Source organism: Dermacentor andersoni, chromosome 1, assembly GCF_023375885.2.
Source record: "Dermacentor andersoni chromosome 1, qqDerAnde1_hic_scaffold, whole genome shotgun sequence".
NCBI lineage: Eukaryota > Metazoa > Arthropoda > Arachnida > Ixodida > Ixodidae > Dermacentor > Dermacentor andersoni.
Genome location: NC_092814.1, coordinates 234,679,396 through 234,703,713, shown reverse-complemented (window position 1 = coordinate 234,703,713; position 24,318 = coordinate 234,679,396). Strand labels below are relative to the sequence as shown.

Sequence of the window (24,318 nt, the reverse complement as noted above, 5' to 3'; positions counted from 1 at the left end):
TCATTAATTTAACACTGTACACCTGTCTTTACCATGATCTTTATTTATTTCAGCACTTAGCCTTTGCATAGCATCGTCATGCTCTCAGATTTGCATTAATTCGTGCTGTGTTGACACCATGTAAATTAATTCAAAGTTGTGAGAGGATGTAACTGCGTACACATGTCAATAAAACAAATGTCTCCATCCTGAGAACAGAGGTTGGTCAGTTACCTCATCACAAATGTTGTACGTGCCAAATGTTTCATAACACTATCATGTTTAACTCTTTCATTAACGCTAGAAATATGCTCATATTCGGTGTTGTTATGTTGCAACATATTATTTCTAGCAGCATTAGTCACAACATACACCTTTGACGCATTAAACAGAACAGTACCCTGATCATTGCACTTGCACACAGGATGCCAAGGCATATTTACATTTGTTGCTTTGCTGTCGCCTGATGTGCACGCAGTGACAAAGCTCTGGACACCTCTGCACAGTACGTAACATGACATTGTGCCTCTTGTAAATTATGAAGTTTTACGTGCCAAACCCACTTTCTGATTATGAGGCATGCCGTAGTGGAGGACTCTGGAAATTTTGACCACCTGGGGCTCTTTAACGTGTACCTAAATAACATTGTGCCTCTTGTCACAGGTTGCAGTCAGTGATGGTGCAAAGCCATCTGCAAAGTCTCAGCTCCACCCCTTTGTTCACTTATTTATCTACTTTAAGTGTTATCATTGCGAGAATGTATTTATGTGTTACCACCAGGTTTAAAAGAGGCACACAGTTGCAGTGCGATTGTAAATAAAAACCCATCCTTACAAGGTGGTGGTGCAAGACAGGTCTCTGGTGATGTGAAGCACTTTCTGTTAAATTGTCCCGGTCTGGCTGAAGACTGTGAGGTGCTTTTAACGGTCTGAAGCGTTGGGCAGTACAACATGCTACCATGGACGATTTTATGTTTCTGCAAGGTCACTGGTCCTTCAGAACAAATGTGTACGCGCTTGTACTGAAGTTCCACAGTGATGCTGAACTTGAGTGAATGGCACAAGTTCTCATTTGCTTGTTGGCCGAGAGCTCTGAGGCAACACAGAACTGATGAGGCACGGACTGCTGCTAGCTAACCTTCCGTCTAACCCACTTTATTCTTGGTCGTCATGCACAACATTTAGCTGCTGCATTCGAATGGCGGAGCAATTGGCAGTCATTCGTGCAAACCTAGGTGTGTCTACAGCCAACGCCATCACCTCTGATTAAATAGTGAACAAGCCGAGGAAAATTAATTGCTCAGATTTAACATGAATTTCACTAGCTGCACAAGCTACACGATAAGTAAAATTATTAAAAAATTCAAATAATATATCCTCCATGTCAAATTACCTATATGTTCAGTCAATGACCAGACAATGAAACTTATTTGTGCATACCTCACAATAATAATTTACTTTGAGATTTAAAATATTTTTTCCATACCTTAGATAGAATAGCAAGCCCATTCTTCATAATTTTAGATGCTAGAGGTGTGCAAGAGGTTGTTATACGACTGTCTTCGCGAACCAGTTTCTTCATATTTCTGTGCTGCCCTCTGCCGCACGCGGCTGGAAACATTTCGGGAGCATGCTGTAGTTTTGCCGGTCAATTTTTGTACCTGTGCCCATGTTGAGTATGCATCGATTGTGCATTTCGTGGATCATGAATAATTATGAATGGCATCTCTGCGGCAGCGTGTCATTCCTGTAGCCAAAAATACATATCTGATTATATGAGCCCTGCTGTTCCACCCTGAAACGAGTCAATATAAGCAGCTGAGCCACTTAAACAAGAGCGACTGTGATCCACATACATATATTACATGCTGTTATTACTGAGTCTCGCTTTTCTTTTAACATTATCACACAGTATGTGCATGCCATAAAGCATTATTAGAGAAAACTATGCTCGCATAAGTGTTGATTTATAGGCAGTGTTTTTCTCTTGCAGAAACCATGGATGCCATTGCTGACACTGTTCGTAACTGAGTCAGCCGGTTGTTCATGCTGCTGTACCGAATGCACCATATCTTGTTTCCCATTTAAGGTGGAGGTAAACAGTGCATCTTTGAAATGGGGAAATATGTCAGTATGACAACATGCACAGACCCACCAATCTACGTAGTGAATGTGACCAGCAGCAAACTGGAACAGTGACGTACAGACGTTGGCACAGTGCTATGTTGCTGCTTATTGTGTACGCGCTGTATGAAGTGAAGAGTAGTTGACCTCAAATTGCTAAGGCCAGAACTGAACTATAAAAACAGTTTCCTTTGTCTTAACTGTTTACTTTTCGGTTCAGGTCCGCCGGTAGCAGGTGCGCGAATTCAATGGCATCAGGGCCTAACCTTTGCTGAACAAGATCAACATTGGCTCAAACTTCAGGTGCACGGCTTAAGAGGACTGAAGCATGTGCATTTGAACTTCCAAGGCGTGGTTTGACTTGTTTTTCAGTGCAATTAAAAGCGAAGGTGCTGCAGCTATCACTTTGTCAGTCCATCGGCTGATCATGTGAGTTCGATCGAATGATCATTAGCTCATTAATTTTATAGGTGCCGTCGACAAGCCCGTCGCACTAGAACAACTTGCGCTCGTTTGTTGCATTGTTGGTTGCACACGTTGGTTGCAGCCTGGTATGATAAATGGTCTCAGCAACACACTGTCCTGAATCGTCAGTCAATCGTTGGTGTCAACGTCTTGCCAGTCTTGTATCGACCGAGTTTTACCGTGCCTTAAACGAGTACGTAAGTCAGGCACACGCTGTCACCACTAGCAAGTGAGGGTCGATGCGGCAAGAACACTACGTCAGCAACGCGATATTTTTAAGTGTCACCCAAGTGCAGGTTTGTTGATAAGCTTGCTAGCCATCAATGAAAGGGGGCAACTAAATGGTTTACGGAATAGCCCGGACAAAGCCTTGACTGCTTTCTGTTTTAAAGTGGAGTTGCAGTCTTAGGCTACACACGTTTTAGGTACCACAGCGACACAGAGCTACCAGTGGAGTTGCAACGTAGTACACGAAATGAGTCTTTGCAGCAGCACATGTCCAAGCACTTTCTTTTTAAGGGGGGGGGGGGGGGGGGGAGACGACCTTTCCTTGAGATGGGCTGCGCCACACTTCCAAAACGTTTTGCAACGAATTTGTTATAGTATGGTGCATGCATTGTTGCACCATGAAAAAAGCAGACTGACACATCCTCAACCAGGTTTCATCCTTTATAACATGCATAAAAACACACCCTCATTCTCTTCCATTCTCACAAGCTTTTTTCCAAAAGGATTGTTTTTTGTAGGCAATATTGACACATTGCTCAGCAACATCTTAAAAGAAAATGATTTTAATATTGACAAAACATTAAAATTTTTCACCCAGGCTTACAGGATATATTTCAGTGGGAAGTATGCTTCCCTCTGCCCATTTCAGTAACGCTAACTGAAAATTTATTAAAGTTTCACGCATGAAATGAATGGTGCAGCTTGAGATATGTTCCTCTGAACAAAAACTTATGCTGGATATAATAAAGAAATGTAATTTTATCACTATCCATGGTACTTTATGATGCATATGTGAATACACAGACACAGCACAGGTCATACAGATGCGCAGTGTTCCTCTGCTGCCTTCATGTTCCAGCATATTCTGCAGTGCTTGTTTGCAGCAGGTACACACCCATTCCAATAAACCTGATGTTGCCTGGCACATGGTGCTTGTTTGCAATGAACATGAGTATGAGAAATTATCAAATACCAGCACCGGGCAACATGTGGAGTGTTGTAGAGTGAGCAGAAATCTAAACTGGTTCTTTTTGATAACTCACTATTTCAAGCATTTTATGCAAATTTGTCGTTGCCAAAGCACCACTAAAAGTACTCTGTATACTTGCATGATGAATGCACTCGCGTAATGATCGTACCCTATTTTCCAATCAAAAAGTGTGTTTTCTTTCTTTTCCTCAAATAATGATCGCACTCTAAACTTGCTGCCGTGAAGCAGGAGACACACGATACGATTCGGCGTCTGATATGGTGTCTGACGCACCATTTGAGGCCTTTGGCCGTGCCACAGTGCCAGATCGGACGCCCGGCGTGTGACCAAAGTATGAAACACTGCGCGATTTGGCATCCGTTGCAACGTCTGACGCAGTGGAACCAGTGTTTTGCTGTGTTGTAGCAGCATATCGAATGCCTGCATACACCAGGCATCCAATATGGCGGTATGGCTTAGCAAAACTCCTCAGATCCGAAGCCGTATCAGATGCTGAATCGTATCTCGTGTCATACTTTCAAGGAGCAGCTGCGAAGAAAAAAAAAAGGGGGGGGGGGGGGGAATTTGCTAAATATTTTCTTTCATAATGACTATACACCCAAATTTTGCGGAAATGTTTGGAAAAGAAGTTATGAGGGTCCCGCGTACTAAGGAAATTGACGTAAGCGAAGCTTTCTGTGTTGTTTGTTTTGACTGACGATAATAAACGGTGATGTTGATGGTCAATGTTTCATTTCTTCAGCGTTTAGTGCACTAAGAGAGTGGCGAGTTGATGGTAAATGTTACCTTGCGTGCACCACTGCTGTTTGTCTTTGTAGTACACAGAACACACACACACACACAAAAAAAAATAATTATGGGGTTTTACGTTTCAAAACCACTTTATGATTATGAGGCACGCCGTAGTGAAGGACTCCGGAAATTTTGACCACCTGGGGTTCTTTAACGTGCACCTAAATCTAAGTAAACGGGTGTTTTCACATTTCGCCCCCATCGAAATGCGGTCGCCATGGCCGGGATTCAATCCTGCGACTTCGTGCTCAGAAGCCCAACACCACAGACTGTGCAACCACGGTGGGTGCACACAGAACACAAAGCGAGACGTGCGTGCTTGAGGCGTTTTTGTGCGCCATTGTTCATAACCTCTGAGGAAGCTAGAATTGTCTTTGCCTCAAACGGCACACCGCATCGGGAAAGAAGTGTTAAACTTTTCTTGGCAAAACTGTACTTGCCTTACATGCCAAAACCACAATTGGATTACGAGGCACGCCGTTGTGGCCAACTATGGATTAATTTTGACCCCCTGGGGTTCTTTAACAAGCACCTAAACCTAAGTACATCAGCATTTTTGTATTTTGCCCCCATTGAAACGTGGCTTTCGCTGTCGGGATCGAACCTGCAACCTCAAGCAATGCCATAGTTGCAAATCTACCACAGCGGGCGCAGAAGTGTTGAAGTGCGACGTGTAGACTCTGCGGTACTACGATGTCACATAGAAGCTACGGTGCTTTAATACAGCTTAACGCCTTCCCTACCGTGGGGAAAATAAGTGTTTTTTGTAGATTACGCCAGATATTTTTTTCTGAAGAAGCTACTGCATTAAATATTTTATGCAATACATAAACGAAAAGCATAATGAATTCATTTTTAATGCATAAAAGTTTTATTAACGAGATGTATGTCATAAGAGATATAAATTGCCAGAATCAAGATTGTGGGATAAAATTGAACAAAGTTTGTAAAGACACGCTTGTATTTACTAAGAAAAACATGTAACAAAGATCATGAGACATACAAAATGTATTGCCGTCTAGTAGGCACTATCTCCGAAATGTTTAAAAATTTTCAATGCATGAATATTGCATTACAAAAATTTAACTGCAAGCACTACAGTTGGGCCTGCCGGGCTGTGTCCTCTGATGTTCTGGGCTGGTTTGCGTAATCATCGCTCTCAGAGTCAAGGTCCGACGAAAAGGCAGCGTCCTCAGACTCGCTGCTGCCCAATCCATCAATAAAATCAGCCGCAGACGTAGCAGAATCATGAGATCTGCGATCTATTGAAGCGCGCGTACTGCTCGGGGAGGTGGCCATCTTTTTCTTTCTACTTTGACGATCGCGTAACTTCAAAGCGCGTTCAAAAATCACTGCCAGGCGGAAAAGGTTAACTGCTTAAAAAACAAAAATATAGTTCTCCTCCTTCACGCCCGATAGTGCAGTGTGTCAGTGAGCAGTGCGGAAGGTCTCGAAAGCGGCATTTCAAACTATCGATAGCGGGCCAACGATGCCCAATGGGCACGGTAGGGAAAGAGTTAAGTCTGCACGCAGTGCATCAATTGTCCGCGTGACAAATTGGCATGGACTTCATTTTTCTGAAATTGCAGAAACATACTGTATCTTGAACTTTAATTTATCCAGCTTGTCCACAACCGCTGTCGTGTCTAGTAGTAGCTAAGGTGCCTCAAATGTGTGCGTATCAAGGCACCCAAGCAGCAGCGTTTCCTCCCCCTCTCATGTTGCCTTTTCCTTATCCCACCATCGCCCCATGTATGCGAGTTGTGAGCAAAGAGTGCCAAGAGTTTCGTGGCTGTGTAGGATCTACCATTCTCTGCCTCTCCCCCCTCCTGTCTTCCATTCTATATAGCTCCACTCTGGACAGTTGCATGTTAGTAGAAGGGTAAGCGCTGCAGTTTCTGCAATCCACCCTAACTTGCAAGCTGTCAAGAAAGTGGCCAGTGCAAAGCTCCTAGTACAGTACAGAAGATAAAGTGAATGTTTTTTGTCTTTCACAGTTTCTGCTAAATGGCAACACTGTCCTGTGGTAGGACAAATGTTTCCAAAAAATAAGCACCTAGGAGCTAATGGTGGAAAGCATATTCCCTGGCACCCGTTAAAGGACTATTCAATTATGTAATTTAACATACCAAAACTTCCCAGTACGTATGTTAGCGGAGAGACGAGAACTAGGAGTCGGATTCCTGATTAATAAGAATATAGCTGGTAACATACAGGAACTCTATAGCATTAACGAGAGGGTGGCATGTCTTGTTGTGAAACTTAATCAGAGGTACAAAACGAAGGTTGTACAGGTCTACGCCCCTACATCCAGTCATGATGACCAGGAAGTCGAAAGCTTCTATGAAGACGTGGAATCGGTGATGGGTAGAGTGAAAACAAAATACACTATACTGATGGGCGATTTCAATGCCAAGGTAGGCAAGAAGCATGCTGGAGACAAGGCAGTGGGGGAATATGGCATAGGCACTAGGAATAGCAGGGGGGAGTTATTAGTAGAGTTTGCAGAACAGAATAATATGAGGATAATGAATACCTTCTTCTGCAAGCGGAATAACCGAAAGTGGACATGGAGGAGCCCGAACGGCGAGACTAGAAATGAAATAGATTTCATACTCTGCGCTAACCCTGGCATCATACAAGATGTGGACGTGCTCGGTAAGGTGCGCTGCAGTGACCACAGGATGGTAAGAACTCGAATTAGCCTAGACCTGAGGAGGGAACGGAGGAAACTGGTACATAAGAAGCCGATCAATGAGTTAGCGCTAAGAGGGAAAATAGAGGAATTCCAGATCAAGCTACAGAACAGGTATTCGGCCTTAACTAACGAAGAGAACCTTAGTGTTGAAGCAATGAACGACAATCTTGTGGGCATCATTAAGGAGTGTGCAATAGAAGTCGGTGGTAACTCCGTTAGACAGGATACCAGTAAGCTATCGCAGGAGACGAAAGATCTGATCAAGAAACGCCAATGTATGAAAGCCTCTAACCCTACAGCTAGAATAGAACTGGCAGAACTTTCGAAGTTAATCAACAAGCGTAAGACAGCTGACATAAGGAAGTATAACATGGATAGAATTGAACAAGCTCTCAGGAACGGAGGAAGCCTAAAAGCAGTGAAGAAGAAACTAGGAATTGGCAAGAATCAGATGTATGCGTTAAGAGACAAAGCCGGCAATATCATTACTAATATGGATGAGATAGTTCAAGTGGCTGAGGAGTTCTATAGAGATATATACAGTACGAGTGGCACCCACGATGATAATGGAAGAGAGAATAATCTAGAGGAATTCGATATCCCAGAAGTAACGCCGGAAGAAGTAAAGAAAGCCTTGGGAGCTATGCAAAGGGGGAAGGCAGCTGGGGAGGATCAGGTAACAGCAGATTTGCTGAAGGATGGTGGGCAGATTGTTCTAGAGAAACTGGCCACCCTGTATACACAATGCCTCAAGACCTCGAGCGTACCGGAATCTTGGAAGAACGCTAACATAATCCTAATCCATAAGAAAGGCGACGCCAAAGACTTGAAAAATTATAGACCGATCAGCTTACTGTCCGTTGCCTACAAAGTATTTACTAAGGTAATTGCAAATAGAATCCGGAACACCTTAGACTTCCGTCAACCAAAGGACCAGGCAGGATTCCGTAAAGGCTACTCAACAATAGATCATATTCACACTATCAATCAGGTGATAGAGAAATGTGCGGAATATAACCAACCATTATATATAGCTTTCATTGATTACGAGAAAGCGTTTGATTCAGTCGAAACCTCAGCAGTCATGGAGGCATTGCGGAATCAGGGTGTAGACGAGCCGTATGTAAAAATACTGAAAGATATCTATAGCGGCTCCACAGCCACTGTACTCCTCCATAAAGAAAGCAACAAAATCCCAATAAAGAAAGGCGTTAGGCAGGGAGATACGATCTCTCCAATGCTATTCACAGCGTGTTTACAGGAGGTATTCAGAGACTTGGATTGGGAAGAATTGGGGATAAGAGTAAATGGAGAATACCTTAGTAACTTGCGCTTCGCTGATGATATTGCCTTGCTTAGTAACTCAGGGGACCAACTGCAATGCATGCTCACTGATCTGGAGAGGCAGAGCAGAAGGGTGGGACTAAAAATGAATCTGCAGAAAACTAAAGTAATGTTCAACAGTCTCGGAAGGGAACAGCAGTTTACGATAGGTAGCGAGGCACTGGAAGTGGTAAGAGAATACATCTACTTAGGACAGGTAGTGACTGCTGATCCAGATCATGAGAGTGAAATAATCAGAAGAATAAGAATGGGCTGGGGTGCGTTTGGCAGGCATTCTCAGATCATGAACAGCAGGTTGCCATTATCCCTCAAGAGAAAAGTGTATAACAGCTGTGTCTTACCAGTACTCACGTACGGGGCAGAAACCTGGAGGCTTACGAAAAGGGTTCTACTTAAATTGAGGACGACGCAACGAGCTATGGAAAGAAGAATGATAGGTGTAACGTTAAGGGATAAGAAAAGAGCAGATTGGGTGAGGGAACAAACGCGCGTTAATGACATCTTAGTTGAAATCAAGAAAAAGATATGGGCATGGGCAGGACATGTAATGAGGAGGGAAGATAACCGATGGTCATTAAGGGTTACGGACTGGATTCCGAGGGAAGGGAAGCGTAGCAGGGGGCGACAGAAAGTTAGGTGGGCAGATGAGATTAGGAAGTTTGGAGGGTCAACATGGCCACAATTAGTACATGACCGGGGTAGTTGGAGAAGTATGGGAGAGGCCTTTGCCCTGCAGTGGGCGTAATCAGGCTGATGATGATGATGATGATGATGTTAGGAGGGCCACCATATTGGAAGGCTCCAAATTAATTTTGACCACCCAAAGTTTTTTAACGTGCACTTAAAGGGCTGCTCACCAGGTGTGACCGTTTTGAGCTAACAAGCGCAGTGCATACAATGCGGCTAATGATCATGTCTGCTAAGTATTATATCGCTACATGTTGTGGAAAAAGCAGAAATTTCAAACCAACGCTGTTTGCCCTTCTCCTCAAGCGCGCCATGCTCCCAGCTGGAGAGATGACGTATATGCGCAAGTGCACCTACGTACATGTATATGATGTGACATCGCTCATAGTAACACTTGATTTCGAGAATTATTCAAGGAAACATCTGTTATTTGCGTAATCTGCTGCTTCAATAGATGAATGAAGGAAATAATAAAACACACAAACCTAATGTCTGTGTGTTTTTGTTTTGCTTCATACTGTAGCAAGAGATATGTGCTTCCATTTCATCTGCTTGTTCCCACGTTAAGTCGCACACACAGACAACGAAACTAATTTTGTACCGTGTTCCAGCGTGCAATCATACTCTGTGATCTGCTCGTGTGTGCCTCAGCGTTTGTGTAACACTGACTTATACAGCTAGTCAGATTTTCTCGTGCACAGTGTGCAAAATCGTGCGCTGCACTGAAAGAGACAAACACAATAGCTTGCGCGCGACACTGTCGGTGGAAGAGCGCTGCTGCGCAGCAAAAGAGGGCGAGAAGAAAAAAAAAATGAAGGTGGGGTCTGTGACATTTGCGTCATGTGATCCTCAAGCTCCTGTATGGGAGAATGCAGAGAAGGAATTTCGCTTGCAGAGGCTAGACGGGGCAAGTGGAGAGAGTGTCCTTGTCATGGGTTCACGGCACTGAAATATTTTTGTCTCGGCTATTAATGAACTAATTTGAAAAATTCTTGCGGTATAGTGCTCCCTAGAGGGCACGTAACAACTTCCAGCATATAATCGAAATTTTCTATGTGGCCTGCTGAGGGGCCCTTTAAGTGTGGTACTCAGTCATCTTTGCACTTCACCCCTATTGGAATGTGGCTGCCACAGCTAGGAATTGGACCTGCAACCTTGTGCTCAGCAGCATAACAATGCCATAGCCATTGAGCCACCGCAGTGTGTCACTATTATAGGCCATCTATGGTCCTGTGCGTCCTTTTACGACATCCAAACAGCATAAGCACGATGGCACTTTGCAGCAGGGTGTTGGAATGAAATGTTTTCGCTCCACTAAAAAAAAAGTTCTTTTCCGGTTCTGCTCTGAAACGGAAAAAAATATGATCCTTAATGGTTCATAATGGTTTTGGCTTGCATGCAAAAATTTTCGAAGGAAAGTAAGGATTAAACATAGTTTTTATTTTTCTCAATAAGTGAATTAGGAAATCTGAGATCATGCTTAGTGCCTCAAGTCAAGGCATTGAAGCATGATCTCAGAAGCAGCACGCTGTCAAGTACACTCGTTGAAATGCGAGACCACTGTTTCCATAAAACGAGCTTGAACAAACATAAACAACAAAATTTAGGTAACAAAGCGTTGTACCTTTAGTAAATGAAACAATAAGCTTTTCAGCATGCAAGCCCTCGATTTTGCTACGATGCTGATCTGCTAGTGCACCGAGCAGCAGGATCAGATTAGTGGAGCGCTCGACCGGCTATCGTTCATACTGTGCCTGCCTGAGGTACGTGCTTATGCAGACCCCTGAAATAAGCGCTAGTGCTGACGTTGCCTGACATCGGTTGTTTCGTACGGCCGACTTTGCCTTTGAACCAAAAAACCGACAAAAATATTTAAATTTCACTCTGAAAGAAAATAATGTAAAACATTTTTATATGTTTTCGTTCTGGTCAATTATATAAAGATATTTTTTTCGTTTTTCGTTTTCATTCCGTTCCGACACACTGCTTTGCAGTAGATAGGTAGGCACATGGGCCCTATGAATGAAATCAATGCAACTTAAGCACAGGAAAGGTCATATTTGTGGCCCACCTTTCTTCGCTTTGAAGGCATTCCACAGAAGTAGGCATCACTGAATGGAGGTTGTGCTGCCTGGCGCCGTTGCCTCTGGATGTCCCTTGTGATGATAGGCACCCATTCCTTTGAATCAGAACAAAGATACATAGCTTTCAGCATAGATCATAGCCATAATAAAAAGATATATATATATATATATGAAAAAAAGTGCAATGCAAGCAGAAACAAATACTGCAATTTTCTTGAGCTTACATGCAAGAAAGCAAAAGTTCTTTTTAGTGGTAAAAGCATCCATTCTCTGAAACGTTATCCAAGACGTCAAAATAATCTCACTGCACTTAGCTTTCCAGGTCTGCCTAACCTGCTCTGCATAGTAGCATAGTGCTAAGCATGGAATGAAACTAATAAAGGTGTTTTGTTAACACTTACAAACATTAAAGTTAATTGCACTTCATTTCATCATAACTTGCATAATAAACAGCAAGAAAGAGATAAATAGAGCAATCTTATATTGGTCTCAAGCTTCACCATTGGATAGGCTGGCACAACCACTGGCATGACATTCAAGGTAGGATAGATTGATTGATTCATGGGGTTTAAAGTCCCAAAGCAACACTGGGGCTGCAAAAGCTACAGTAGTGGATGGCTCCGGATGGATTATGACCACCTGAAATTCTTTAAGATGCACCTAAATCTAAATACACGCGCATTTTTGCATCTCAAGTCCACTGAAATGCAGCCGCTGCAGCCAAAAGTCGAACCCGTGCCCTCGTGCTGGGCAGCAGAATGCCATAGCCACTTGCGCCACCATTGCGGGTGTTGGCAAGATCATGTGACAAAGGTTTGCCTCGTCCCTCACACCAAGTAACAATCTGTTCTAAAACTGTCCGATTACTGTGACTGTTTCTGTGCCTGGACAAGCATTGTACTGAAAGGTACCGTGCGCCGCAGAAAGGCTGCATGCATCATGGCACCGACCATGGCAGAGTCTTTCACAAAAGATACCGAATATTCCATAAACAGAATAGTAGTTAATTGATTTGCAAACTGAATCATTAGAACATTAACTATTCCAGTAGTGGTCCAGCCAATTTAGAATTTGAGGCAATTTTTGGAGTAGGAAAAAAGCAGCTCTGGAGCAGTTAAGTAGCAGCCACACAAGCTTTTTGGAGCAGTTTTAGAGCAGAAAAATTGGCCTTTTTAGTACACTTGGAGCACTACAGCAGTAATGTGTAACCATTTGGTGCAGCGTGTTACTGCGGAATCAGAAATGCTGCTCAACAGTAAAGGAAAACACGAAGCCAACAGTGAGCAGCAACCAATCCAGCTTGTCTACCCAGGGACAGAGCATCGCACGCGTAATGCGATGACGTGGGATCATTCCCCACCTGCGTCAAGTAGTTTTTTCATCCACTTTCATTGTCATTAATTTATCATTTCTTTAATTCAATTATTAAGTACAAGTAATTTCCCCTCTATGCTGTCCTTGGTGTCTGTTTGTTGGCTTATGATACGATTAGTAAAAATCGGGCCCCTCGGTTAACCCCCTTTCCTCTCGTTCGCCAGGGACAGTGATAACACACAGGGTGTTTTTGCAACCACTTTTATTTGCGTAGGTAAGAAACTTTTGTGAACAATTACATAAAATTTTGTAGGCTAGCGAGTACAAAGCTGTGTGGATAGGTGTATGACAAACAAAAAAATTCAACTACGATTACAATACTCCCTAATGCGAAATTGGAGCACAGCTGTAGCCGTTTTCATTTCGCAATACAGTTGACTCGTTACAACGGACCCTGATAATCCGACAAAAAACGTCCATTTTATCCGAAGTCCGTAATATCCGAAACGCCTCACTTCTGAAACTTTCATCACGATGTCTAACTTTATTGCAAAGAGTGAGTGATGAACTTCCAAAGTAAAAAACAAACAAGAAAAGTTGCAGTTTCGCCCAAAAGGCGAAGCATCAATTGCGATAGCAAATGAATAGCAGCGGGCGAATTGACCATCGTGCCATCTGGAGCTTCAACACGAACTAAAAGTCGAAAGCACAGCGCATACAAAGCTACCAGCAGTGGGATCACTTTGTGATACGGTGGCTGTGCCATGAGCAGCAGTCACCAGAGTAGAATACCCCTCTATCTCACCTACCTGCACTATCCTGTGTCGACTTCCAGTTTTGGTTTCGAATCGGTTACGTCAGGGCACCACTCAGCGCCAAACGCTGCGAGTAATCCTGCTGCATTTCCCTTCGCTAGAATAAAGTGATTCTTTGCCTGGTCCCCGACTTGAGCAGTCCGGCTCTTTTACTGCGGCGCTGCGCGCCCCGGCCGCTCAGGCCTCATGCCGTAGGTCTTCCGTCCGGCTGCCCCCTCGAAGCTACGAAGCTACAACACTACGCCCTTCCTCCTCCCCCATGCCTCACGCGCGAAAGAAGATGGCACGTTTCCGCACCGCCTTCTCCGTTGAATGCGCAATATTGAGCCGCGATCGTCGGCTGACCCTCGTAAGTCAATTGGCAGCCTGTGTTGGCACGGCAAAGGTACGTTTTATATGCCCGTTTTGAAAAAAAAAAATTGCCGCTAATTTCGCCCGCTGTAGCCGATAGTTTGCTGTAGCGCGGTCTATTAAAAGCGAACTTCGTTGCATTAATAAAATAGGTAGAACAAACTAAGGCTGAAATATGGTACATTATATCAGAAAGTTTGCTGTACGCGGGTCCATTGTAATGAGTGTAGACTGTACATTGGCTGGTGGGGACAATGTGTTGTGCAGCACATTGCAAACGGAGCAAAATGTGGCGCCACTGCCTCGCTAATTGAGAGATTGCGAGAGACGGAGCGTGGGTGCCGTAACTACCACAGAGGGCGTCGCTTGCGATATCCACCACCCCGTCGAAATTTAAACACAGAAGATGCCGCTGCCTGGCGTAGGCTCCAGACAGGCACTTACACGAACTTACACATATTACATAGGATACACCCCACAGCCTACAGGGACGAATGCCCATGGTGTGGGGCCACACCAACCATATACCACATTACGTGGGAGTGCGCACTACACAACACAGAACACCCAGACACGAACACCACGAGGGAGCAATGGGAGGCACTGCTGTCCAGCTCGGCCCTCGACGACCAGCTCAAGCTGATAAAGAGAGCTGAGAAGATGGCAAGAGCCAGCGGAGCCTTGGACTAAGGGCCCCGACCATTAGCTGTTTTTTTTTATTATTATTTTAATAATGTTTATCTATCTATCTATCTATGGGCGCGATTCACAGCAGCTGCCGAAGGTAGACCTCCGCTCATGTAGCGCTTTGTTTCCATATAGACGACTTGCACTTAAGATTGCATGTTGACAGACAGTTCCGAACTGCTTACGTGAATGTGTTAATCTGCATGTGTGAACACACATCCTGCATCCCTTCTGGTGGTTAATATGTCTAATCTTCGCACATACGGTACCACGCTTTCCATGTGCTGCTTCCTTCACCATTTCCTCTGTTTGCGCTGTCTATAAGAATTGTTTCTATCGGCGGTGTTGACCTGGACGAACCTTGTACTAACGCAGATCGAGTGCTGTAGAAGGGCTGCTTACAAGGCTGCTTACAAGCCTAAAAGGAAAGTGTTGTAATTGAAATGCTATGTGGAAAAATCTGCTTTGCTAATATGTTTAGCTGTCGTGCACTGTCCACGTACGTAAGACACAAACCGAAGAGTGGACACAAAGTAGAAACTTATGTTTAAAAGGATAAACATGAAAGACGAATTTACATGCTAGCGCCAAACGTCATGATGTTCTCTTAAGTGCAAAAATCTACTCTTTAATAGTTTATTCTGTTTAGCGTGTAACACGTTTCTTAAACGCTCCATATCGTACAGTTTCCCTTGTGATGCTTTTTTGAAGTAAACTGTACCTCATTAGTTTACACATAGACCATTTCATGGAATGGTCTTTGAATGGAAGGAAGCAGCCTTCTATTGCCCTCAATAGAAGCTGCCATCATTCAATGGAGCAATGTTTTCATGAGCAGATTAAGCATATATAGGTGGCCGGCTTTCCTGACACTGTTCTCAAAGCAATAGAAGGCAGAGCACTTAGCACTGCCAATGAGGACCGTAAGCGAGTGGAAGTCATGCCCTATATCCACAAGGTTTCCCACAATGTGAAAAAAGTTGCCACAAGGCACGGCGTTCGGGTTGTGTTCTCGGCACCATGCAAGATGTCAAGTCTATGTGCTGGATTGAAAATTGTAAACCTAGGAGTGCCTGCAGTACCAGCCATAACTTCATAACTTACATCAAAAATGTTGTTTTTCGCATACCGTTGAAGTGTAGGCGCATGTATATAGGCGAGACGGGGCGCTGTATTAATGTCCGCTTAATAGAAAACGAAACGGCCATCATGTGAGGAGGAGGGGCAAACCTGCCTACTCATTGCCGAGTGTGCGGCTGTTCACCTGTTCTAGAAGACACACAAATTATTGGCAGGGGAACTACACGATACGAACGACAACTGATTGAAGCGTACCATATCCGAAAACATGGTCACAATCAATGTGTTAGTGTACCCTCGTTATTGCTGTCAAAGAAAGAGGTAGCTTATTCAGAAAAATGTGGTTACTAGATGTCATATTGGGTTTTTTTGATAGTCATGTGGTATGTACGACGCATGCGCGGTCTGACTGCCCTTCAAACTTCTGTGTGGTTGTTTCCATTAAACGTGTTGCTAGTCCCAGTGTGTGTCTGTCTACTTCTCTCCTGGTGTTTGCGTCTTGAAGGCTGGGTTCCATCGTTTCTAGAAGTATGTACCAACAGGCCCAGCAACAGACTCTTTTAGGTAAAAATGTTTATCGTGATAGGGTTGGTGGCAATAGCTGTCAATGTAGTGTACAAGGACCTGGGAGATTTGTTGGCACTGGAGTAGAAAATTGAGTGCATGGTGGCATTTTCACGCAAGAAGGGCAGGCGAGTATTGTGGCGAAGCTGCTGCTGCCGGTGGCTACTCTTTGCTCTCGCACGCCCCGTGCCATTTTTTGTTTACAAGGGATCTAGAGGGCAGAAAACATATCATATTATCGCAGTTTGGTGATGTACTGAACGTTGGTGCTGAAAGATCACATTTTCCAGGAACCCATGAACTGGTAAAAAAAGAAGCATAACTGTATTGAGTAATTTCTTCGTGTTCTCGATTGCGAATATTGATGCCATGAAATCATACATACTAGTCATGCAACGAAGTTCTGCTGTATCCAATTTGTCCTCTTCAGATACTCTTAAAGGGCCCCTCACCAGGTCTGACCATTTTGAGCTGACAAGTGCAGAGCATACATTGCACGATAACAATCATGTATGCAAAGTATTGCATCACTACGCACCACGGAGAGATCTGAAATTTCAATCTGAATGCCGTTTTCCTCTTCACTCGTGGCTGCCGCACTCCCAGTCGGTTGGTGACGTAATCGTGTCCCTGCACCTACGTAATCGTGTCTGCAGAGTGACGTCGCTCGTAGCGACACGTGACTTCGAGAATCATTCAAGACAACATCTGTTATCTGTACGATCTGTTGCTTGAATTGACGAATTGAAGTTTAGAGAAATAATAAAACACACAAATGGAATGTCTGCGTGTTTTTTGTTTTACTTCGCACCGAAGCAAGAAAGATGCATTTCCGCTTCGTCTGCTTATTCCCACGGTCGTGCGGTCATGTGTGCAGGTACCGAAACTATGCCATTTTTTACCGTGTTACAGTCACGCTCTGCAATCCGCTTATTCTGCCTCAGTATTTGTGTAGCACTGAATTATACTGCTAGTCATGTTTCCTGGTGCACAGCGTGCAAAATCGGGTGCTGCGCAAGCGAGACAACCGCTCGCGCGCAACACCGTCGGGGGAAGTGCGTAGCGCCGAAAAAAAAATAAAGCAAGGAGCACACACACACACACACAAAAAAAAAAAGAGAAGAAGAAGAAGGCGGGGCTAGTGAGGTATGCGTCACGCGATCCTCGAGGTCCGGTATGGGAGAACGCAGGGAAGGAATTTCGCTTGCGTAGGGTAGGCTAGGCGGGACGAGAGGAGAGAGCATCTTGCTTGGCAGTGGCGCCCGCCTGCTGAAATCATGGGTTCGCGGCACTGAAATATTTCTATCTCAGCTACTAATGAGCCGATTTGAAAAATTTTTGCGGCAGAACGCTCCCTAGAGGATACATAACTTCCAGCGTATAACCAAAATTTGCTATGGGGCCTGGTGAGGGGCCCTTTAATGGATGCAGTTTGCAGAAATGCAACCTCTGTTTTTGGTGTAGAGCTACGAATATGTAAACTTTGAGCTTAGATTTTTTTTTTAGCTTAAGAGTTGTGGGGAATTTTTGTAAAAAATTCCAGACCCTAAATTATAATTCTGCTTCCTATAGTCACTAAAATATAAATTTCTTCCTCAAATGGAACAAACATACCAAACGGTCCAGGGGTTGTCTCATAAGAGCATTTCTGCCTTTTACATGTACATATTTGAATAGGCGGCATCGGAGTTGGGCTCGAGCTAAAGTGGTCAGCCAATGCATTAGGGCTCCATTGTGGAAAGTTTTGTGCACACTGAACGAGGACAACAAGAAAAGGACGCAAAGACCAGCACAGTCTGTCTGCGCTGGTCTTTGTGACTTCATTTTTTGTTTTTTTCATTCAGTGTGTGCAAAACTTTCCACAATGAAGTCAAACCAACTAGGCCGCCTTTCAGACTTATTGCATTAAGGCTCTATTGCGATCAAGGCAGAAAGCTGGGCTAGTTGGTGTGTCATCATTATTCAAAAGACTAGCGCAAAATAGCAGGGACAAAGACAGAGAAGACGACAGGATGAGCACTCGTCCTGTCCTCTTCTCTGTCTTTGTCCCTGCTATTTTGCGCGAGTCTTTTGAATAATGGCTCTATTGCGACTGGGTCGGGCATTTGTCACAACTACATTTTAATTGTCAGTATGTTTTAAGCCGGTATGTAGTAGATATTAACAAAGTTTTACTGCATATGCTTATAACGAATACTGGGTATAACGAAGGCATTTTCGTGTCACATGTGACTTCGCTATATAGTGAGGTTCAACAGTATAATACTGAGAAGGCAACGAGCTGTAATAAATTTGGTTATTTGAGCCAATGAATAATCCTGCACTAACATTTGAACAAGCTCTTCTACAAGAAATATTGTGCACACGAATTTGTAGACATGTTCTGTTGATGAGATACATGAAGTGAATGCATTTGAGCATTATTTTACTTGAACCTACGAGTTATGCATATTTTGTGATAAAGTTCGATGGAACTAAGTATTTTTGAGGAGCTGCTTCGGTTTTTACGACTACAAAGGTTTAGAGTACTTTTCAAAGCATGGCATCATAGCTTTGAAATGAAGAAGACACTTCAGAAAGCTTATACGGCACAGTTCTATTGTAAAAAAAGAAAATTGTGCAAAAAAAATGTCAACAGAAAAACTTTTTAGTTTTCTTTGCAGATTCCCATGAGATTTACAGGGGGAATTTTATTTTTTTGTTTATTATACTCGTTATTTCGTTACATCTCGTCATTATAATGAGGTCCAAATGTGCACCAGTATTTTGTCATGCAAAAACTATGCAAGAAAAAGCTGACAAATTCTTCTACATCTTCAAAGTGAAGAAATTTAGTCCTTACTGATGGTACAGAGGCATGCCAGGATTCTGAACCCAAGATGACAGGGAGTGGTTCCTCTTCCATTGGGGGTGGTACTGGCCGATTCTCTGGGGTTATGCTTGCAGCTCCCCCATTGTTTAGACTTTGAGTGCTATGCACAGCACAACTCTGGCCCTGTAAAAGAGAAATAGTGGCACTTTTGCCATTTACCTTTATAGAAAAAAATATTCATAAACCTTTAGCCCAGAAAAAAGTAAGATGAAATGCATGTACATCTTGTCCCCAGGATCGTTGGAATCAGCGGCTACTTACATGGTAGTCAGCTAATTTATGATCAACAAGAAGTTTCAAAAGACGGCAAGCAATTTTTGCGGACAGCAATACACCGATAACAACAGAAATGCAACAAAGGTTACTATCTTGGTGCATTCGAAAGTATTTCCTTGCAAAAACAAAATTGGTTACTTTCATGTCTGTTACAAGGCTTCAATATACAGTCGACTCCCATTAGGGTGAACCCAGTTAAGACGAATGTTCAGATGTGAGGAAAAATGTGTGAACATTTGGTTGGTTAAGGTGAAAACCTGCAACCACTACCGACACCTGCCACTCTGAACGGAGGCAACTCTCTCAGCTACACGAGAAGTAAATGATGTTTGTGTGGACATAAACAGCTGCACCAGTGTCGACAATGGCATGGAAACCTGCAGAGCTAACACCACAGAAACAATAATTGAGGAGGTCCTCCAGGTGCCTCTGCAGCTTGTGGGGTTCTCACACCCATGCTCTTGGGACAAAGGAACGACAACACAGTAGTGCAAACAATCACCAGGGCATTTATTGCACCTTTCATAGATCAATGCCAGCTAGCCGAGTTGCTATCCACAAAACATGCCGATGGGCGCGCGACAAATCTAGAAGTCCGACTCACCGCGACCGGATAACAAGCGAATATGTTCGCCCCATGCTGGATCCCAACGCCTGGTCGTTCGTGCGTACGGTCACGCGAACGGTGGCTCGTTCCAAGGCGGCCATGCGAGATGGTCTCGCAGAAGCATGGATCGGCGCACGCGCGGCACGGCACGTTCGCACTGCTTGCTGTCCCGAGCAAAAGAGGAAGCGTCTTCTCTTTCGGCGCCCAAGTAACCCCGCCTGTCGGCGGTGTTAGCAGCGCAACACTCGCGCCATCTCTTGTACTGCGCCTCAACCACTCTGACCGCCGCGGGCGCCAGGCCACGCGAGCCGTGCGGGAAAACAACATATCAGGGGATGCGTGAGAGTCGCGCATCCCCACAAGCTTGACAATTATGGTGAGGACACTGCCCAGGAGCCACAAGAACCAGCTTCAAATACGACGCAACTGATAATGCACTGAATGTTTTAATGCATTTCTTTTTTCAACACGAGTCCAATGAAGATATTTTGAGAGAATAAAAATATTAGCTTTCATGAAAGCACAAAGATTTACGCAACATGGGAAGCAACAATTACTCAATAGATTAATTAAGTAAAGGTGTATAAAGCAACACTTCGTATCACGCAACTCCAATAAATGCCTCTTTTTAAATCTGCCTTTTGATTTTAATTCCGTTGTGTTGTGGATATTTGGGTGCACCAGGAGTAGCAGGTTTTGACTTCTGTATATCTCTCCTGTTAAGATGAAGTTTTGATGAGATGAACAGATTTTCACAGTTCCTTCGAGTTCGTCTAAGTGGGAGTCAATTGCACATTTATTTTTTTAAATTTTAGTAATGAATATTTTTCGTCACTCTGCAATCTCGTGACATATATTCGTTCCGGCCAGATGTCGGCCAACAACTGATGGGCGCGTGCTCGTGTCAGCTGGTTATATTAAAGCCCCTTCATATAGAAAGTAGCCGAAACTCTCCTCCACTCTCGCACTTTACTCCTCAATATCCTCTGCCAGCCAGCTGTGTGCTCTGCGCACAGCACTCTGAGAAGGCCACCATGTGGGCGCCGGCCATATGCGTTCGCTGGCACCCTTGAGCACAATTAAGTTAATGTTTTCTTTAACATTCTACTATAAAACAAAAACGTACGAATGTGGTGGGACATGCTCGACCCTACCATGAGCCCCCTTAATCACCTTCTCGTTTGCGCAATGAAAGCGTTAAGTGTGAATGCTTGCGGCATGAACAATAACTGTGTGCTACTATAGCCCGCATAGGCTTTGGCATTTTAATACCGGTCGTATTAACAGTGTACAGTTTTAATGGTAGAATATGTACATTATATATTTGTACATTCCTCCATACTTTTCAGCCCACTGACGTTATGCTAAATGCAGATTTTATCTAGTGCAGGATTTTCAAAGAAATGCTGCTGTTTATGTCGGACTCCAGACACTTTGCCCAGTCAACAGAACCCGCTTCCACTCACCCGGCGTACCTGATCTACCACTAAGTTTGTGCTCTCGTCCTCGTTATCGAAACCCAGAATAATGGCAAACTTCTGATAACAGGCCTATCTGCTTCTGCTGTGGACGTGTTGGACATATTTCTCGCCATTGTTGCAGCTCTCAGAACTCACAGCCTTGGCCGAGCTATCGAGATAATCGGCGCCCGTCTGGTAGCCCTCACCCACCAATACATATTGAACAAGACACTGCTCCAACATCTCTGCCCGTGCGACCAAGCCTCTCCCCTTCGCCACGCCCACGTCTTTCCCGCTAGCCTTTGCCTCGTCGCACTCCGTCTCCTTCTTACTCTCGCCACTCTTTGGAAAACTAACAGGCACGGCTCCGAAAGGCGAGCCTGCCATGACGACCAGACCTGAAATTCTTCTGCTGACACTACCTGGCCATCACGACCTCACCAATGTGGATGTGGACGGTATACCTGTAACAGCACTGACTGAATGCGAACTTCCGTACGTGCCTAAAGAAAGTCCTACCTCCTGCCCCACATGCTGTCGTTATGTTGCCGACGGTGGAACTCCAGCTGTTACTAGGATGTGTGCCACCCGTGTTACTGTAGCCAGACACAATACTTATGTTTTATGTCTTGCAGCAGTGCCCACACAAAATTACTTTAGGCTTTGATTTTCTGTCGGTTCATTCAGCCATTATTGACTGCTCTGCAAGTGTTGTGCAACTTGTCCTGCTGTATGCCATTGACCCTCCTGATCCTACGCTGAGTCGACTATGTTCCACCAATTATGTTTGCCTACCTCGCCGAGCTGCGCCCTATATTGCCGTTTGACCCGATCCAAATAATAATAATAAATTATGTGGTTTTACATGCCAGAATTCACCTGATCCACCTGTTGCCGATGGCGGTTACGTTATGCTGCGCAAAGCCACCGTCCTCCTGTCGCAGAACATCACATTTCCCCACATGGTCGTCCACGTAAAAGACAATTTCGGCCTCTGCCCTCAAGTGCTACCTCAGGGCATATCTCCTGAAGCCATAGCCCCGGCCTTCTGACTACCATATTTCTGCCTTAAGTAGTGATACTGTGTCACCTACCTCTGCTGGTTCGAGCTCTACAGCCCGAGTATTATAACCTTTCATGACAATGATCGCTCCTGACTTCCCACCATGCAGATGCACTGCATATCCTTCTCTCCTCGGACTGGGACATTTTCGATCTCGATGACCGGCCACTGGGTCAAACGTCTGTTGCGAAACGTAGGATACGCACTGGCAACGCCAGCCCGATTCACTGACGGCCCTACCACCTCTCCCCTACTGAGCGCCAAGTCATACAGAAGAAAGTGGACAAGATGCTTGCCCGAGATATCACTGAGCACTCTTGTAGCTCTTGGGCTTCCCTGGTCGTGCTCGTCACAAAAAAGGATGACAACTGGCACTTCTGTCTCAACTATCGCCATCTCAACAAAGTAGCAAAAAAATATGTGTATCCGCTGCCGCAGATAGATGACACCCTCAATTGCTTACATGGTGCAAAATATTTTTCTTCGACAGACCTTTGCTCCAGGTACTGGCAGATTGCAGTTGACGACATGGACTGTGAAAAGACCGCTTTTATTACACCTGATGGCTTCTATCAGTTTAAAGTGATGCCGTTCAGGTTATGTAATGCCCCGGCCACATTTGAATGCGTGATGGACGCTCTCTTCCATGGTATTAAGTCATCAATCTGCCTGTGCTACCTCAACGACGCTATGTCTTTTCAGCAACTATTGCCATGCACCTCCAGTGTCTTTCGACAATTCTTTCGATTTTAAGCAAGGCTGGGCTTCAGCTCAATTCATCCAAATGTCACTTTAGCTGCCGACAACTTACTGTGCTCAGACACCTCATCGATTCTTCCGGCATGAGCCCCGACCCCAAAGAGTTCACGCCATTAAGAATTGTCCCATGCCGACTTGTGCTAATGACGTTTGAAGCTTTGTGGGCCCCTGCTCATACTTCCATCGGTTCGTACGCAATTTCACCAACATTGCATGTCTTCCCAAAGAATTTCTCAAGAAAGGCGCAGCTTTTGTCTGGGGTCCCGAACAAGCTACTGCATTCACTGAGCTTACTGTGCGGCTCATTTCAACACTAGTTCTCGGTCATTTTGACATGACTGCTTTAACAGAAGTTCAAACCGATGCCAACGGCCATGGAATCGACACTGTTTTGGCTCAGCGCCAAGCGGAGCGCAACTACTCCATTACGGAACGCAACTGCCTTGACCTCGTTTGGGCAGTGGGTAAATTTTGCCCCTACTTGTACAGCTGGCAATTCACAATTATCACCGACCGTAATGCCTTATGCTGGCTTTCCTCCCTGAAAGATCCTACTGAAAGTCCCAATTGCTCGGCTCTATGACTCCAAAAGTACTCATACACACTTGTGCGTAAGAACAGCCAATTGCATGAAGATTCTGATTACATGTCCCACCATCCAGTAGAGCCACTGGAGCTTTGCGACAGCTGCGAGTCTACCTGCGTGCTGTTGCTTACTGCGTTTCAGACCAACTTAGATGAGCAACACCGTGATCCCTACTTGCAAGTCCTCATTCTCTGGCCGACTTCCCAGACCCCTCCCTCTTCTCTGGATATGTTTGTGCTGCAGGATGGCGTCTGGTAGCGCTACAACATGCACCCCAACGGTCCTGAACTGCTCTTGGTTATCCCCACATATATGTGTCAAACTGTACTTGCACAGCTATACCATGTTCCCACCGCGGGTCACCTCAGAATCTCTAGGATGTATGGCTGCGTTCGGCATCGCTTCTTTTAGCCCGGCATTTACCATACCATCTGCAGTTACGTCGCTTGCTGTGAGCAATGCCAATGCCACAAGAAACCAGCAGTACTCCCAG

General features: G+C 44.6%; 1 protein-coding gene across 3 annotated transcripts in view; it reads right to left on the bottom strand.

The window, feature by feature from the left end:
- LOC126547923 (large proline-rich protein BAG6) overlaps positions 1-24,318 on the bottom strand; it is a 189,055-nt gene that overhangs the window by 3,186 nt on the left and 161,551 nt on the right. For all 3 annotated transcript variants that reach the window (XM_050195980.3, XM_055063459.2, XM_050195979.3), the window contains 2 exons: positions 19,045-19,197; positions 11,379-11,486 (listed from right to left, as the gene is read on the bottom strand). In XM_050195980.3, coding sequence (XP_050051937.1) covers positions 11,379-11,486; positions 19,045-19,197 — 261 coding nt within the window. The remainder of the gene's footprint in view (positions 1-11,378; positions 11,487-19,044; positions 19,198-24,318) is intronic.